This window comes from Salmo salar, chromosome ssa17, assembly GCF_905237065.1.
Source record: "Salmo salar chromosome ssa17, Ssal_v3.1, whole genome shotgun sequence".
NCBI classification, from domain to species: Eukaryota; Metazoa; Chordata; class Actinopteri; order Salmoniformes; family Salmonidae; genus Salmo; species Salmo salar.
The window spans coordinates 21283538-21300251 of record NC_059458.1 but is presented as its reverse complement, the minus strand read 5'-3'; the positions used below and the strand labels follow the sequence as shown (position 1 = coordinate 21300251).

Below are 16714 nucleotides of genomic sequence, written 5' to 3'. Positions count from 1 at the left end.
AGGTAGGTGGATAGGGAGGTAGGTAGGTAGGTAGGTAGATAGGCAGGTGGTAGGTAGGTAGGTAGGTAGGTAGGTAGGCGGATAGGTAGGTAGGTGGATAGGGAGGTAGGCAGGTAGGTATATAAGTAGACATATAGAGAGGGAGATCATGTCTTTGATGTATTGATGCTGTCTACTGCTGCAGCGTGTTAGGCTTTGGTTAGAGGAGAGGAGAGGGGCATCACCCAGCTTATCTTAGAGGACATCAGTACAGGCTGAGGGAGGATGCCCTTGGACATGTTCTCATTCCCACAACACTGTATGACTACCTCTAACGTTCTATGTCTAACTTGGTGGAAACTTTACTAATATACATACTGTAGATACATACACATGAATGGTAAAAATATAGTTACTACAAGGTATACTCCAAGGATATTCATTGATCATTTACCGGCCATGCACAAATGTGTTGCAACAGCCCCTGTAGTCCATTGTGATCTATAGGAGGTTCTCTGTTACATATCAGTGGGGTAAATACCAGGGAAAATGAGCTTGTGCAGACTGGCCCTCTGAGTCCATGTTTGTGGATGGACCATAATGGATTCTTAAAGCGATGAATGGCTTATAGGCATGACAGCCATGTTTCAGCGGGATGGGCTTATCCACGGCACAGGGCACAAAGGATATTAGGGAATCAGCGTAAAGCGCAGAGGAGACGACGACAGGAATAAAGCCTTGGCTCGCTGGTAAGCCCTCTTCCTCCTCCCTCGCCAGCCAGACCAGCCTGGAAACGTACGTGGTGGAGACGATGAAGCAAGAAGACTTGGCACACAGCCATATTGTGTGTTCATATCCCCATTACTTGTTGTGTGGTTCATTTTGTGGGCCAAAGCCAACAATTAATAAGTGTCACTCAATCTGCCATCATAGTGACTGGAGGTCATCGTTGTCTGTTGTGGCAGTGTCTTTCAGGATGAATGTCTGCTGGAATGCCTTGGTAATCCATATGGAACAATGACTGGATTGGATGGAAGCCAATTTCCTAATGACTGTGAGTGAGCGAGGTAGCCTATCATAGATGTGCCAACAAGCAACCATGCATCCATAATATAGGCCCAATATATGAATGTACTTCTCCTTATACCGTATATCTCTTTCAGTCTAACAGTTGGCAAGGTATTTGTTATCTATTTAGATATATTTTGAACAAAGCGCAGAAATCCAGATTAATAAAATGCTGTCATTTAATAAAACACATTACAAAAACAAAAACGAACAGTGTCTTGTTTGAAGTAATTACAACCTAGTGTCATGTTTCACAGTTTACACATGAAGAACTCTCTCCTCGGCGCGCACGCACACACGAATATCTCCACAACACAATCTGCTGAGGCTCCCCTGTCCTGTCAGAGTGGGACTGAGGCAGAGGTTTGATTTATGTGGCACCCCTCACCCCCCACTGTGAATTAGAGACCACGGGTCGAACACTATTTTTCTTTGTGAGCAGGAGCATGCTCGTGGCTAAAACCAGGGCAAACACCGTTTATCATTAGCTTGACGATAACATTCCTTAGGCGAATTAACCACGCCACCATATCGACTGGCACGGGCCGGGAGTCTGCGCCCCTTCACTTTGATTCATCTCCCAGAATTCCCATTCCAACTCTATCGAAGTAATCTCAGTGAAGAAACAGCATTGATCTCTAAACACCACACACACACACACACACACACACACACACACACACACACACACACACACACACACACACACACACACACACACACACACACACACACACACACACACACACACACACACACACACACACACACACACACACCAGGTCTGCAGTGTACTTCTTACCTCTTCTTCTAGATGCACAAAGGATCTGGACTTGCATACTACTTAATAGGCCTATGAAGTGATGTTTACCCTTGCCCATTCATGTACTGTAATGCTAGCACCTTACAGTCCATTCACAAACCTATTGCTGCTCACTGCCTTGTGCCTCAGTCTCTCAATAATATCAAATAAGTCTATGTACAAGTGGAGGCTGTTGAGGGGAGGACGGCTGATAATAACGTCTGGAATGGAGTAAACGGAATGGCATTCAGTTTAATTGATACCATTCAACTGATTCCTCTCCAGTCATTACCACGAGCCCGTCCTCCCCAGTTAAGGTGCCACCAACCTCCTGTGGTATGTACTATGTATCCTACTTTAGTCAAATATTGAAAGACGCCAACAGCACCTATGCTTATTGTATCTAAAAGTAGAACGTAAAAAAAAAAAAGAACATTCTAGAAACATTTTATTACAAACAATAAGGAAAAGCAATAACAACTAGAGATTTTAAATAGGAGATTTTTACAGCAGTGCGGTGATTCTAGTTACAAGGTCAGTCAACTTTAGAGATGTACGGTATATTCATGTTTACTTACTCATTCATGTCATGACTAGAGTGAAACATATCCCATCAGATCACCCAGATGTGATTGAACAGGAGTATGACTTTTCTGAAGACTCAGGTGTTCCTCTAGGACATAGGAGGTTATTTTACCTGACACAGGGTCACAGTCCCTGTGTCACCCCTTACATAAAACCCTGGGTAGACGGGCTCAGTGAATGTAGAGTGGAATGTGTGCAAGTGGGTCAGTGTGTCAGAGGAGACGCTGTAGAAGGACAGAGTGCCGGACGGCCAGTCCAGATACACTCCTACTCTGCTGGAGCGGGACGAGGGGACAGGTATGTCAGTTCTCTTATAATTGTGCCTGGCAGAGTAACTGTCATAAAATCTGTTCAGATTCCAGGACTTGTCATTGGCTCCAAGCCGACTGGCAGGACCCTTTCCTCTCCTGCTGATTCCTTTATATGTTACTGCTATACAAGCCCTCCCACTCAACTCTACCTCCCAGTAACAGCACCCAGTCAGACCCTCTCTACACAGCACCTGTTCATAGTCCTCAAATCTCTCTGGGTGATCTGAATACGGCTGCTCCTTCCAGGTCCATTCCACCTTCCTGTTCTCCTCAGACAGAGAGAGGGTTCTGTGTGCTGTGTTTGGGTCCAGTGTGAGATCACATGCATCTAAATGGGGGAGACCAGGATTGAAATATACTGTATTTGGGAAAAAACACTTGGAAAACATGTATTTGAACATACACAGTATTTACACAAACATTTAAATACTCCCATGCATTTGACCCAGGTCTGTTTGGTATTTGAAATAATGTATTCTGGAATATTAAAAAAATATACTTTAAAGTACTTCCATTAGAAGAAGTTGATGAGGGCCACATTATTTGTGAAAATACACAGAAAATAAGCATTTAAATAACACATAATCGAACACATGTATTTAAACCCAGGTCCAACACAAACAGCATATGTTCATGAATTAAACAAAAAACTCACATTTTTGGGGCCCTGATTTTAACCTGCACCCTCTACCATGGTCCACACTGTAGGAAAAGCAGTGGAATAGACAGTGAATTAGTCTCACACACACACACACACACACACACACACACACACACACACACACACACACACACACACACACACACACACACACACACACAGAGGAAGGAGACATACTGGGGAATACATTGTGTTACACTGAGTACTGATTGATTCAAAACCTCTACATACTTGAGTTTCTCCAGTTTACAGTGTGGATCCTCCCGTATAGCATAGAGCAGCTTCACTCCTGAGTCTCCTGGGTCATTGTAGCTCAGGTCCAGCTCTCTCAGGTGGGAGGGGTTTGACCTCAGAGCTGAAGCCAGAGCAGCACATCCTTCCTCTGTGACCTGACAGCCTGACAGCCTGCATCATGATTTCACATGAACATAAAAAATGACAGATGCATTTTGCTTCTTCTCTCAAAGCTGATATGGTTTGAACTTCAGTCTAAAATGTGATGTTCACATTGACTTCTGGATTATGATAAGGTACTGTACGTAGTACTAAACTATTTCAGACACTTCTAAACCATGTTGCTCACAAACAACGAGCATGGCTACAATATTGCTAAAACATTATTGCTGAATTAATTATTGGAGAAAATGAAAATGATGTGGATTTAAAACGTTTGTTTTACAGGACTTTTGTTTTGCAGTATTGAATCTGAAAGTTAATTAAACTGAAATTGGCCTCTAAACACATGTTGATCTAATGAATAATTATTACTTGTTGAAGTACAGGAATACTCACTTCAGTGTCACCAGTTTACATTGTGGACTTTGCAGTCCAGCAGAGAGTAGCTTCACTCCTAAATCCTGCAGGTCGTTGCCACTCAGGTCCAGCTCTTCCAAGTGTGAGGAGATGAGAGCTGTGCCCAGAGCTTTGCAGCATCGGTTTGAGAGGTTACATTGATTCAGCCTAAATTAGATGTTTAAAACGGACAATTTGAGGTTTTACAGCATGTTATTTGAGAAGTAGCATAGCAGTATAAAAATATATATATATATTCATTGAAATATTTCTTCCTGATGATCTGTATTTAAAATGTCCTAACAGTTACTCACAAGGCTGTTCTGGAGGCTTTGACTACTGGCAGCATCCTCAGAAGACCCTCATCTGATCTAAAGTATTTCTTCAGGTCAAACACATCCAGCTCTTCTTTTGAAGACAGCAACACAAACACCAGAGCTGAAAACAGTGCAGGTGACAGTTTGGTTGCTGAGAGACTTCCTGAGCTCAGGTAACTTTGGATCTCCTTCACTAGAGAATGGTCACTCAGCTCACTCAGACAGTGGAACAGATTGATGCATCTCTCCGGAGACGGATTCTTCCTGATCTTCATCTTGATGTACTCAACTATTTCCTCACTGGTCTGTGAGCTGCTTCCTGTCTGTGTCAGTAGGCCTTGTAGGAGAGTCTGATTGGACTCCAGTGAGAGGCCCAGAAGGAAACGGAGGAACAGGTCCAGGTGTCCATTCTTACTCTTTAGGGCCTTGTCCACTGCACTCTTGACTAAGTTCATCATAGGTTGGTGTTTCCGCAATATCCGCAAAAATGAGTTCTGTTGGACCAGTGGGTTTTTATTGCAGTTTATGAATGTGAGAAACACATAAACAGCAGCAAGACACTCCTGGATGCTCAGATGCACAAAGCTGAACACTTTCTTCTGACTGGTCCTCCCCTCCACCTTAAATATCTCAGTGCACAAACCTGAGTGCACAGATGCTTTTATGACTCCAATGCCACACTCTGTCAGGTCTTCCTCATAGAAGATGAGATATCCCTTCTCCAGCTGATGAAATGCCAGCTCGCCAAGTTTGAGGACTATGTTGTCACTTTCTACGGAGTTCTTTTTTGCTCTTATCCTGTCTGTCTGAAAGATCAGGAAGTGTAAGTACGTCTCAGTCAGGGTTTTGGGCAACTCTCCACTCCCTGCTTCATCCAACAGCTTCTTTAGAACAGTGGCTAAAATCCAACAGAACGCTGGTATGTGGCACATGATGTGGAGGCTCCTTGATGACTTGACATGGTTGATGATTCTGCTGGCCAGTTTCTCATCACTAATTTTCTTCTTGAAGTACTCCTCCTTCTGTGGGTCATTGAACCCTTGTACCTCTGTCCACTGGTGGATGTGTTGACGAGGGATCTGATTGGCTGCAGCAGGTCGGGACGTTATCCAGATGAGTGCAGAGGGGAGGAGCTCTCCTGTGATGAGGTTTGTGATCAGTTGGTCTAGCGAGGCTGGCTTTGTGTCGTCTGTCAGAACCTTACTGTTGAAGTTCAGAGGAAGTCGACTCTCGTCCAGACCATCAAAGATGAGCAGAACTTTAGAACCTTCCCCCAGGGTCTTCACCGGTCCCATGACACTGAAGAATTGATGAAGCAGTTCAATCAGACTGCAGTCCTTTCCCCCCATATTAGAATTAATTTGGCAAAAAGGAAGTGGAAAGATGAAATCAATGTCTTGGTTCTCCTTTCCTTCTGCCCAGTCGTGAATAAACTTCTGAACGCAGACAGTCTTTCCCACGCCAGCGATGCCCAGTGTAAGCCCTGTTCTGATTGGCTTCTTTTGATCAGGTCGGGGTTTGAAAATGTTGTTGGCTTCAATAATGGTCTCTCCTGTGGCTGGTGTTCTGGATTCCAGATGTATGACCTCATGCTCATCTCTGACCCCTCCCCAGGCCCCCTCGATCACATGGAGCTCAGTGTAGATCTGGTCTAGGTAGATGGAATCACCTTCCTTTGACGTCCCCTCATATATACAGCCGTACTTATTCTTAAGGAAGGATTTCAGTTTGTCTTGGACTGCAAGAAAAAACAAAGATCCAGTGAGTTGACTTTTTATATTACTGCCATGGTAACGGTATGTGTGTGTGTGTATTGACGTCCTTATGACATGTTTTGGTCAGGTTGTTTTGTCAAACGTCTTTTTAGAGACCATAAATGACCTGGTTCTCACACCAGATAACAACCAAAATATGACGTATTTCACATGTCTCGATGTCGTCATGAAAGAACACGTCTTTACCAAGTTGTTATCTGGTTATCTAAGACACTGCATCTCAGCGCTAGAGGCGTCACTACAGACAACCTGGTTCGAATTCAGACTGTATCTCAACCGGCCGTGATTGGGAGTCCCATAGGGCGGCACAAAATTGGCCCAGTGTCGTCCGAGTTTGGCCGGTCTAGGCCGTCATTGTAAATAAGAATTTGTTCTTAACTGACATGCCTAGTTAAATAAAGGTTATATTTAAAAAATAATCTGGTATACAGTGCATTCGGAAAGTATTCAGACCCTTTCCCTTTTTCCACATTTTGTTACATTGCAGCCTTATTTTAAAAAGTATTAAATTAAACTATTTCCTCAATCTACACACAATAGCTCATAATGACAAAGCGAAAACATTTTTTTAGAAATGTTTGCAAATGTATTAAAAATAAAAAACATAAAAACCTTAGATAAGTATTCAGACCCTTTGCTATGAGACTGTTTCCATTGATCATCCTTGAGATGTTTATACAACTTGACTGGAGTCCACCGGTTGTAAATTCAATTGATTGGACATGATTTGGAAAGGCACACACCTGTCTATATAAGGTCCCACAGTTAACAGTGCATGTCAGAGCAAAAACCAAGCCATGAGGTCAAAGGAATTGTCCGTAGAGATCCGAGACAGGATTGTGTCGAGGCACAGATCTGGAGAAGGGTACCGAAACATCTGCAGCATTGAAGGTCCCCAAGAACACAGTGGCTTCCATCATTCTTAAATGGAAGAAGTTTGGAAGCATCAAGACTCTTCCTAGAGCTGGCCGCCCTGCCAAACTGAGCAATTGGGGGAGAAGAGCCTTGGTCAGGGAGGTGAACAAGAACCCGATGGTCACTCTGACAGAGTTCCAGAGTTCCTCTGTAGAGATGGGAGAACCTTCCAGCAGGACAACCATCTCTCCAGCACTCTACCAATCAGGCCTTTATGGTAGAGTGACCAGATGGAAGCCACTCTTCAGTGAAAGTGTGGCTTCAGGACAAGTCTCTGAATATCCTTGAGTGGCCTAGCCAGAATCTGGACTTAAACCCGATCAAACATTTTTGGAGAGAATATATTCAGCAGCGCTCCCCATCCAACCTGACAGAGCTTAAGAGGATCTGCAGAGAATAATGGGAGAAACTCCCCAAATACAAGTGTGCCAAGTTTGTAGCGTCATACCCAAGAAGACTCGAGGCTGTAATCGCTGCCAAAGGTGCTTGAACAAAAGTTCTGAGTAAAGGGTCTAAATACTTATGTAAATGTGATATCAGCTTAAAATGTTTAATACATTTGCAAAACAATCTAAAAACCTGTTTTTGCTTTGTCATTACGGGGTGTTGTATGAATATTGATGAGGGTGGAAAAACAATTTAATCTGAATACTTTCAGAATGCACTGTATGGTCTTCTCAACCAGAACCAGTTTCCTACTAGAATATAACATCATAATGAAGTCACCTGTCCATAGCCATGCGAATTAGCGGTGCTGAAGGTGCTGCAGCTAATACATTTAAGTACATTTGGCAAATGTATATAATTATGGCTGTACAGAAATAAATAAACAAAATACCAGGCTACACAAGAGAGCATAATCTAGCCACCAAGGAGCAATAGCTTATCTTAAAAAATGTGGCTATTGGTTGCATTCAAGACAAGGTCATTGTTATTGATCTCAGTTTGTCAGTGTCAGAGTATAGGCTGTGATTTCATGTAAAACGATGTAGAATTGCATGAATTAAAGCCGCCCCCACCCGCCGGTCAGCACCTCCAACTCAAAACATTATCCTGCTGCTATTACCATGTTCACATGCTCGTCGGGACTTCCTATTTTCTAGTTGTGATGTCGGAAATGCGACAGTTTCATTATTGTGCTTTTTTATTTAACCTTTATTTAACTTGGCACGTCAGTTAAGAACAAATTCTTATTTACAATGACGGCCTACACTGGCCAAACCCGGACGACGTTCGGCCATTTGTTCGCCGCCCTATGGGACTCCCAATCACGGCCGGTTGTGATACAGCTAGCTTGATAAGATAGATAACAATGCTAATAATAAAATTAGCAAGCTTGCTTAACATTGACAATATGGTCAAACTAGATACATTATCCATATTGATGATGTCGTAGTTGTCAAAAATAGATTTATTGTCATCTTTTGGTTGAGAAGGTCAAAGGTCAATCACCACAACATTTTCTCTGAGTTTCCCACTTGTAAGTGCAACATCGAGGGTCGTTCAAGTGAAACTTCCCAGTCGGAACTAATGTGGCGGATGAATCAGAATTAGTTGGGTAACATAGATAATTAAGATGTTTTATTAGCATAATATGTTTATGTGAGATACTTGTCATTAGAAAGTATCCCTTTGGACCCTGGTGTCTTCCAGTTGCACTTTTCCCTTAGCTGGGGCTCAGTCACTTGGGGCCCAGAGAGGGGAGAGGTCAGGCTTGTCTTTTAAACATGTCCCTGAAGAGGACAGAATGGAACATTGTCTTCATATGTGAATGTGTCTTTACCTATTCTTAAACCATGTGAAGGGATGGCGTGATTAATGGGGAACTAATTATTTGTCTCCACAATGTCTGTGCGCAAGTCACTCCCCTCAGTGAGCTTGTCCAGGAATGGGATCAAGAGACATTTCTGATTTTTATTTAACTAGGCAAGTCAGTTAAGAACAAATTGTTATTTGCAATGACGGCCTAGGAACAGTGGGTTAACTGCCTTGTTCAGGGGCAGAATGACAGATTTTTATCTTGTCAGCTCGGGGATTTGGTCCAGCAACCTTTAGTTTACCAGCCCAACTCTCTAACCACTAGGCTACCTTCCGTCCGATAACTCCAATAGTATGTGAACACGGCATATGCACGTTTCAAATTCTGCCCGCTGGGTGCTGTTGTGTTGATTCAAACAGCTTACCTCTGACTTCTAAAACCACTAGAGCACTCGGGGCTGAAAGAGAGAGAGAGAGAGAGAGAGAGAGAGAGAGAGAGAGAGAGAGAGAGAGAGAAAGAAAGCTTTTTTAGTACATCAATTTCGTCTGGGATTTTCTGCTGCCTGCCGTGTTTCGCTGCTTGTTATGTAAAAATGATAATAATCTTAAAAGTTGAATAATTGTCTAACCTGCTGCTTCTGTTTTCTTAAACTCATTGTACTGGTTCTTTAACCTATCAGACAGTTGATTCTGATTCATCTTCCTCAGGATTTCCAGTGAGATCTTCACAGCTCCGTCAGGACTGTAGGTCTCCACCATCTTGTTTGTAATGTCCAGTCTGTCAGCATTCTCCAGCTGGCTCACTGGAATGTGAGGAAAGCCTTCCAGCACGTCCTGGGTCAGGTGCCATTTAAACATCTTTAGATTTCCATTATCAAGGTCCTCCAGAGTGGCCAGCAGAAGCTCAGCAACAGAAGGCATTTTGGATCACTGAGGATAAGACATGAGGAAGTTATCTGCAATAGACTTTAGATACACATGACTAATCTGCCATGGTAGTCATGCAGCATTCTTAAAAGTCGAATGCATCCAAGCCAAGCCCCCTACTGGGGAAAATCATTACAGTCTCACCGGTGTAGCTAGTGTCGTGGACGAATCAGAATTAGTTGGGTAACATAGATAATTAAGATGTTTTATTAGTATAATATGCTTATTTGAGGTACTTGTCATTAGAAAGTGTCCATTGGACTCTGGTGTCTTTTCAGTTGCATGTCTACCTTAGCTGGGGCTCAGACACTTGGGGCCCAGAGAGGGGAGAGGTCAGATTTGTCGTCATGGGAATGTGTCTTTACCTATTTCTTAAACCATGTGAATGGATGGCGTGATTAATGGGGAACCAATGACTTGTTTCCACAATGTCTGTGAGCAAGTCACTCCCTCCTTTTCTTTATTGTGGGGAGGATTATGGCAGTAAATGGACCCTTGTATGTCCTCTCTTAGATCTCACACTTAACCTGCGATAATATATGGCCTAGAGGCTCACTCCCTCCAGTGAGCCTGTCCAGGAGTGGGGTCAAGAGGGGGTTTGCTTGAGATGGGAGTATCTAGAGTTGACAATTGATATATGCCATTGGATGAAATAGTTCTGTTCAATACCGTACCAGGGAGGGACGGTTCTAAGGAGACCAGATACTGGGCTATACCATTAATCCTGTTGACATAGCAGTTACTGTCTGATGTGTTTTATTGATATCTGTCATACAAAACGTAACCTTTGTGAACTGTTACTAAGTATCTGTGGTTTGTCAATGTATGTTGAAGGGGCTGTATCGTTGCTATAAAAGATCCCTTAGCCATTCTGTAAGCACCTCATTAAATTATTCATTCGAGAGAATGCATTATTGGGGGTCAAGAACTTTTGCAAAAGTATCTTAAGTATTAAAGATGTAGTTTTAACTCGGACTGGTGTGTTTGTAAATCCTCATTTGGTAATGCGGAAATTAGCCACCACACTAGTCAGGTGTATTAGTACTGGGCTGAAACTAAAACCTGCACACCTAGCTCTCCAGGACCAGGATTTTCTTGTGACTCAAGCTAGAAAGTGTCTATAACCGACATTACTGGCTAAGTGAAAAACAACACTTTGAATATGCAGTGCATTCAGAAAGTATTCATACCCCTTCCCTTTTTCCACATTTTGTTACTGTCACGTCCTGACCATAGAGAGCTCGTATTTTTCTATGGTAGAGTAGGTCAGGGCGTGACTGGGGGGGGGTTGTCTAGTTTAATTTTTCTATGTTGGGGTTTTCGTATGATTCCCAATTAGAGGCAGCTGGTCATCGTTGTCTCTAATTGGGGATCATATTTAAGTAGTTGTTTTTCCCACTCGTGTTTGTGGGAGATTATTTTGAGTTAGTGCATGTTGCACCTTTTCGTCACGGTTTGTTGTTTTGTTTATAGTTTGTCTTGCATAGTTTCACATATAAATAAAGATGTGGAACGATACCCACGCTGTGCCTTGGTTTCCTTCATATGACGAACGTGACAGTTACCTTACAGCCTTATTCTAAAATGGATTAAATACAATGTTTTCCTCGTCAATCTACACACATTACACCATAATGACAAAGTGAAAACAGGTTTTTAAAATGTTAGCAATTTTTTTTACAAATCCAAAACAAAAATACCTTATTTACGCAAGTATTCAGACACATTGCTATGAGACTCGAAATGGAGTACAGGTGCATCCTGTTTCCATTGATCATCCTTGAGTCCACCTGTGGTAAAGTCAATTGATTGGACATCATTTGGAATGGCACACACCTGTCTATATAAGCTCCCACAGTTGATAGTGCATGTCAGAGCAAAAACCAAGCCATGAGGTCGAAGGAATTGTCCTTTGAGCTCCGAGACAGGATTGTGTCGGGGAACAGATCTGGGGAATGTCTGCAGCATTGAAGGTCCCCAAGAACACAGTGGCCTCCATCATTCTTAAATGGAAGAAGTTTGGAACCACCAAGACTCTTCCTAGAGCTGGTCCCCTGGTCAAACTGACCAATCAGGGGAGAAGGGCCTTGGTCAGGGAGGTGACCAAGAACCTGATGGTCACTCTGACAGAGCTCCAGAGTTCCTCTGTGGAGATGGGAGAACCTTCCAGAAGGACAACAATCTCTGCAGCACTCCACCAATCAGGCCTTTACGGTAGAGTGGCCAGACGGAAGCCACTCCTCAGTAAAAAAGGAACATTACAGCCCGCTTGCAGTTTGACAAAAGGCACCAAAAGGACTCTGACCATGAGAAACAACATTTTCTGGTCTGATGAAAACCAACATTGAACTCTTTGGCCTGAATGCAAAGCGTCACGTCTGGAGGAAACCTGGCACCATCCCTACGGTGAAGCATAGCGGTGGCAGAATCATGCTGTGGGGATGTTTTTCAGAAGCAGGGACTGGGACAATTGTCGAGGGAAAGATGAATGGAGAGAAGTACAGAGAGATCTTGATGAAAACCTACTCCAGAGCGCTCAGGACCTCAGACTGGGGCAAAGGTTCACCTTCCAACAGGACAACAAACCTAAGCACACTGCCAAGACAAAGCAGAAGTGGCTTCGGGACAAGTATCTGAATGTCCTTGAGTGGCCCAGCCAGAGCACAGACTTGAACCCGATCAAACATCTCTGGAGAGACCTGAAAATAGCTGTGCAGCGACGCTCCCCACCTAACCTGGCAGAGCTTGAGAGGATCTGCAGAGAAGAAGGGGAGAAACTGCCCAAATACAGGTGTGCCAAGCTTGTACCCAAGAAGACTCGAGTACTGAGTAAAGGGTCTAAATACTTATGTAAATGTAATAATTACTTTTTTTATTTGTATAAATTAGCAAACATTTCTAAAAACCTGTTTTTGCATTGTTATTATGGGGTATTGCATGTAGACTGATGAGGGGAAAACACAATTGAATCAATTTTAGGATAAGGCTGTAACCTAACAAAATGTGGAAAAAGTCAAGGGGTCTAAATAATTTCCAAATGCACTGTATCACTAACACACGACCCAACAACTTACAGTAGTGATCATTAATTTATTTCTCCCCTTTGTGTGAAGCTCTGCTCTTCATTCTGGTGAACTGAAGGGAGAGTCAAGGTACAAAGTGTTTCACTGATCCACCTCCTCCGTGTAGGAACCAGTTGGTCACCAACATTGTATCACCACTGTAAGCCTAAACATGTTGTAACAGAGAGAAGAATGACGGTGAATATGTTGGTACATCAAACAGAATTCAAGTGTACACACCCAAATATACTCACAGTCAGTGGTGGAAAGTACTTAAGTAAAAATACTTTAAAGTACTACTTAAGTTGTTTTTTGGGGTATCTGTACTTTACTACTTATAGTGTTGACAACTTTTACTTCACTACATTCCTAAATAAAATGATGTACTTTTTACTCCATACATTTTCCCTGACACCCAAAAGTACTAGTTACATGTTGAATGCTTAGCAGGACAGGAACATGGTCCAATTCACACACTTATCAAGAGAACATCCCTGATCATCCCTACTGCCTCCAATTTGGCAGACTCACTAAACACAAATGCTTAGTTTAAATGTCTCAGTGTTGAAGTGTGTCCCTAGCTATCCGTAAAACAAGAAAATCATGCTGTCTGGTTTGATTAATATATGGAATTTTAAATGATTTATACCTGTACTTTTAAATTTGATACTTAGGTATATTTTAGCAATTACATTTACATTTGATACTTAATTTTAAACCAAATACTTTTACTCAAGTAGTATTTTACTGGGTGACTTTCACTTTTACTTGAGTCATTTTCTATTAAGGTATCTTTACTTTTACTCAAGTATGACAATTGGGTACTTTTTCCACCACTGCTCACAGTTCACAAGCCATTTCCTCATGTCCATCAGTAAGCCCTTCCTCTCCACCAAGTACAAGTTAATTATTAACTACACAAACACTTCATATAGAGCTAACAAACTGGTTTGATAAAATGTAAATTTAAAGAAAAACATTGTGAGGCACTACCTCCTTTTAACAGTGTCTGTACTGATCCACGTCTGACTTAACACATACCATTAAGTCAATGTTCTCTTACTCAGTCCAGGCGATACTACTCTCCCTTATACTATATAACCCTTACTCCATTCACTCACTCTGCTCTGTCGTGTGGATTCATTTCGGAAATATTTACTTTATGTCATCTCCGTTTTGAAGATGATATTCTACTTTGTCGTCTCATAATAGATCCTGTGCAACAAATCGTTTTTTTACGGTTAACTTTTCCGGAGGACTTTACAAAACACCAGGAAGCCGCAGTGGAGAGAATAACTTCTTAAAGGAAAAGTTCAGTATTTTAACATTTGGAAACTAGCAATGGGTGGAAACTCCCTCCGGCCGAAATGTAGTAACATTGTAACAGTTACATTGTAATACAAATGTATTTGCTATCGACGTACTTCCTGTTTTCACGAGAGCGTCATTCAGCAAACATGGCGGCCTCCAGTGGAAGAACCGTGGGATATTTTCTCTGGAAATTCTGAAATTGCTGCTTCAATTTTAACACAGTCTCGTCAAATTTAACTCGCCAGGTAAAGCCAAGAGTTTAATTCGGCATCTTTTCACGGTAATGTCAACGGGGATGCACTGCAGAGAAGCGCTGAGTCGTCCCTGAAATAGCTAAGCGCTAGTAGCAATGCACTGCTTTGTCAACTAGCTCACATGTAAACTGTCATTGAAGTAAGACAGCCAGCTAGCTAAGTAGCTAGTTGACTTTCTAGATATTGTTCTTCTTGTCTCAACAATGATGCCATAATGGACATAGCTAGCTACATGAACATAGTGGACATACAAGTCGCAATATTTTGGTTTAATAGAACCATAGTTAAGCCTCCAGAGCTTGTTTACATAGCTAGCTAACGTTATACTACGTTAGTCCCATTTACTAGTGGATACCTTGCTGTCAAATGCACATCAGTTGGTCTATTTGTCAATGCCAAATCTCACCGTTTCGGACTAATTTAATGCACCTAAAGACCATAGCCACCTACAGAGACGAGCTGTCTATTAGCCCAGATAACTGACATTCATCTATCCCTGTGAAAACCAAGGCCCTGGGTTATAAAAGCACCAGTCCTATACTACAGTATGTATCCTAACATAAGATCCTCCTCTCTCCCACACCTCAGGTGCTGTCCAGACAGCTATGTGTGAGTGCTGTGCTCCACAGGAAGAACCTGGCTGCAGCGGGCCCAGAGAAGTTCTCAGAGGAGTTCATCAAGAAGCAGGTGGAGGAGTTCAACATCGGGAAGAGACATCTAGCCAACATGATGGGAGAGGACCCTGAGACCTTCACTCAGGGGGACATTGATGTAAGGAAGACTGCACGTATGTCTAACGAGGGGTGTATAACTCCTGTCTTTCGATAGTGGGATGCAGTGTAAACCCTAGAGGGATGTAGTGTAATGCAGTTTTTTGACCATACCCTACAATCAGAGACAGATTCATACCTCAATATGTCTATGGTGTCCACCCTCAACTCAATTGAGATATGGATTTGGCTAGGCTATGTTTAGAAAGGTGGCACCTTATTTGGAGATGTCACATGTATTTAAGGCGGTTTTCCAGCCATATTAGTTTAATTCCCCAACAGTAGTTGAGAATCATCTCTGGTCTGTCTCCGCATGCCATCAGCAGCATCTGGTGGAGCCGATCACACAGACACACTCTAACAGTCACCAGCAGGGGCCAGCACTGTGTAATGTGGTGGGTCCACTGTATTAGCAACGCCTGACACACACACACACACACACACACACACACACACACACACACACACACACACACACCATCCCATGTTATATTCATTACGAAGGAAGAATGCATTAGCTTCGTTTGCCCCACTCATTTAGTTTGATTTCCCATGATTCTTCACTTCCCGGCGGTCTCTAACCATCGTTCTATATAATGAACAGAACTGTTAGCACTTACCAGTGGGCTGTGTAAAACAGTTTGTGGTCATATGCATGTCCTTAAAACACCTAGGTGATGGGGTAAGGAAGTTTAATTGAAAAGAACAGAAAGGCCCGCATGCTGAATTTGCCGCCAATTACCACCTTTAATGACAACGTTTTGATCCAACACGAATATTCATCAGGTCAAGCAGACCTCGTTATCCCATCCCCTAATATATCCACATTTTACCCCACATAGTCATTACACATACAACGCATAGTGGGTGTGGATGCTATACAAAACATGGCCATACAAAAAACAACACTTTATGCATATTCAATAATCAGAGAGGTACATGTTGGCATCAATAATTAAATTCATATGTACAATCAGGCCGGGTTGGAACCTAGACAGCAGTAAGGGAATATTATGTTCAAAACTGTAAAACACCCACCTACATTACCATTACGTGTGGGACGCACGGTGGTCGTGCAAATCATTACAGAGTGACCTACTTCAAAAACAACTTGTGTGCCTCTACTATTCTGGTATCCATAAGATGTGCACATATAGTCATTATGAAAATATACAATAAGACCTGGATCTGATCACACAGACAGACAGACTCAGCAGGGGCCAGCACTGTGTAATGTGCTGTGTCCACTGTATTAGCAACGCCTGATACACACACATCCCATGTTATATTCATTACGAAGGAAGAATGCATTAGCTTCGTTTGCCCCACTCATTTAGTTTGATTTCCCATGATTCTTCACTTCCTGGCGGTCTCTAACCTTCATCCTATCTAATGAATAGAGCTGTTAGCAGTGGGCTATGTAACAG

The 16714-nt window shown here is 42.5% G+C and overlaps 1 protein-coding gene and 1 pseudogene across 3 annotated transcripts; one reads left to right on the top strand and one right to left on the bottom strand.

The window, feature by feature from the left end:
- Positions 1-1208: 1208 nt before the first annotated feature.
- Positions 1209-14363, bottom strand: LOC123728169 (NACHT, LRR and PYD domains-containing protein 12). Of its 3 annotated transcripts, none has more exons than XM_045698985.1 (9): positions 13994-14363; positions 12965-13118; positions 9593-9893; positions 9389-9421; positions 4513-6253; positions 4199-4366; positions 3638-3811; positions 3401-3447; positions 1209-3073 (listed from the first exon to the last, which is right to left on the bottom strand). In XM_045698985.1, the coding sequence occupies exons 3-9, from the start codon at positions 9882-9884 to the stop codon at positions 2538-2540; spliced, it is 2991 nt and encodes a 996-aa protein (XP_045554941.1). In that variant the 5' UTR covers positions 9885-9893; positions 12965-13118; positions 13994-14363; the 3' UTR covers positions 1209-2537. The 3 variants fall into 3 exon arrangements, with proteins under 3 accessions (XP_045554941.1, XP_045554940.1, XP_045554943.1); XM_045698984.1 differs by having other exon boundaries at positions 14074-14363; XM_045698987.1 differs by having other exon boundaries at positions 14112-14363.
- LOC106575457 (28S ribosomal protein S9, mitochondrial-like) overlaps positions 14294-16714 on the top strand; it is a 24189-nt pseudogene continuing 21768 nt past the window's right edge.

Coding starts and splice junctions, on each gene's coding strand:
- LOC123728169 (XM_045698985.1), bottom strand. CDS start 9,884: ATGCCTTCTGTTGCTGAGCTTCTGCTGGCCACTCTGGAGGACCTTGAT. Junction 9,422..9,592: donor TAAGAAAACAGAAGCAGCAG/GTTAGACAATTA, acceptor TCTCTCTTTCAG/CCCCGAGTGCTCTAGTGGTT. Junction 4,367..4,512: donor AAAGCCTCCAGAACAGCCTT/GTGAGTAACTGT, acceptor CATCTAATTTAG/GCTGAATCAATGTAACCTCT.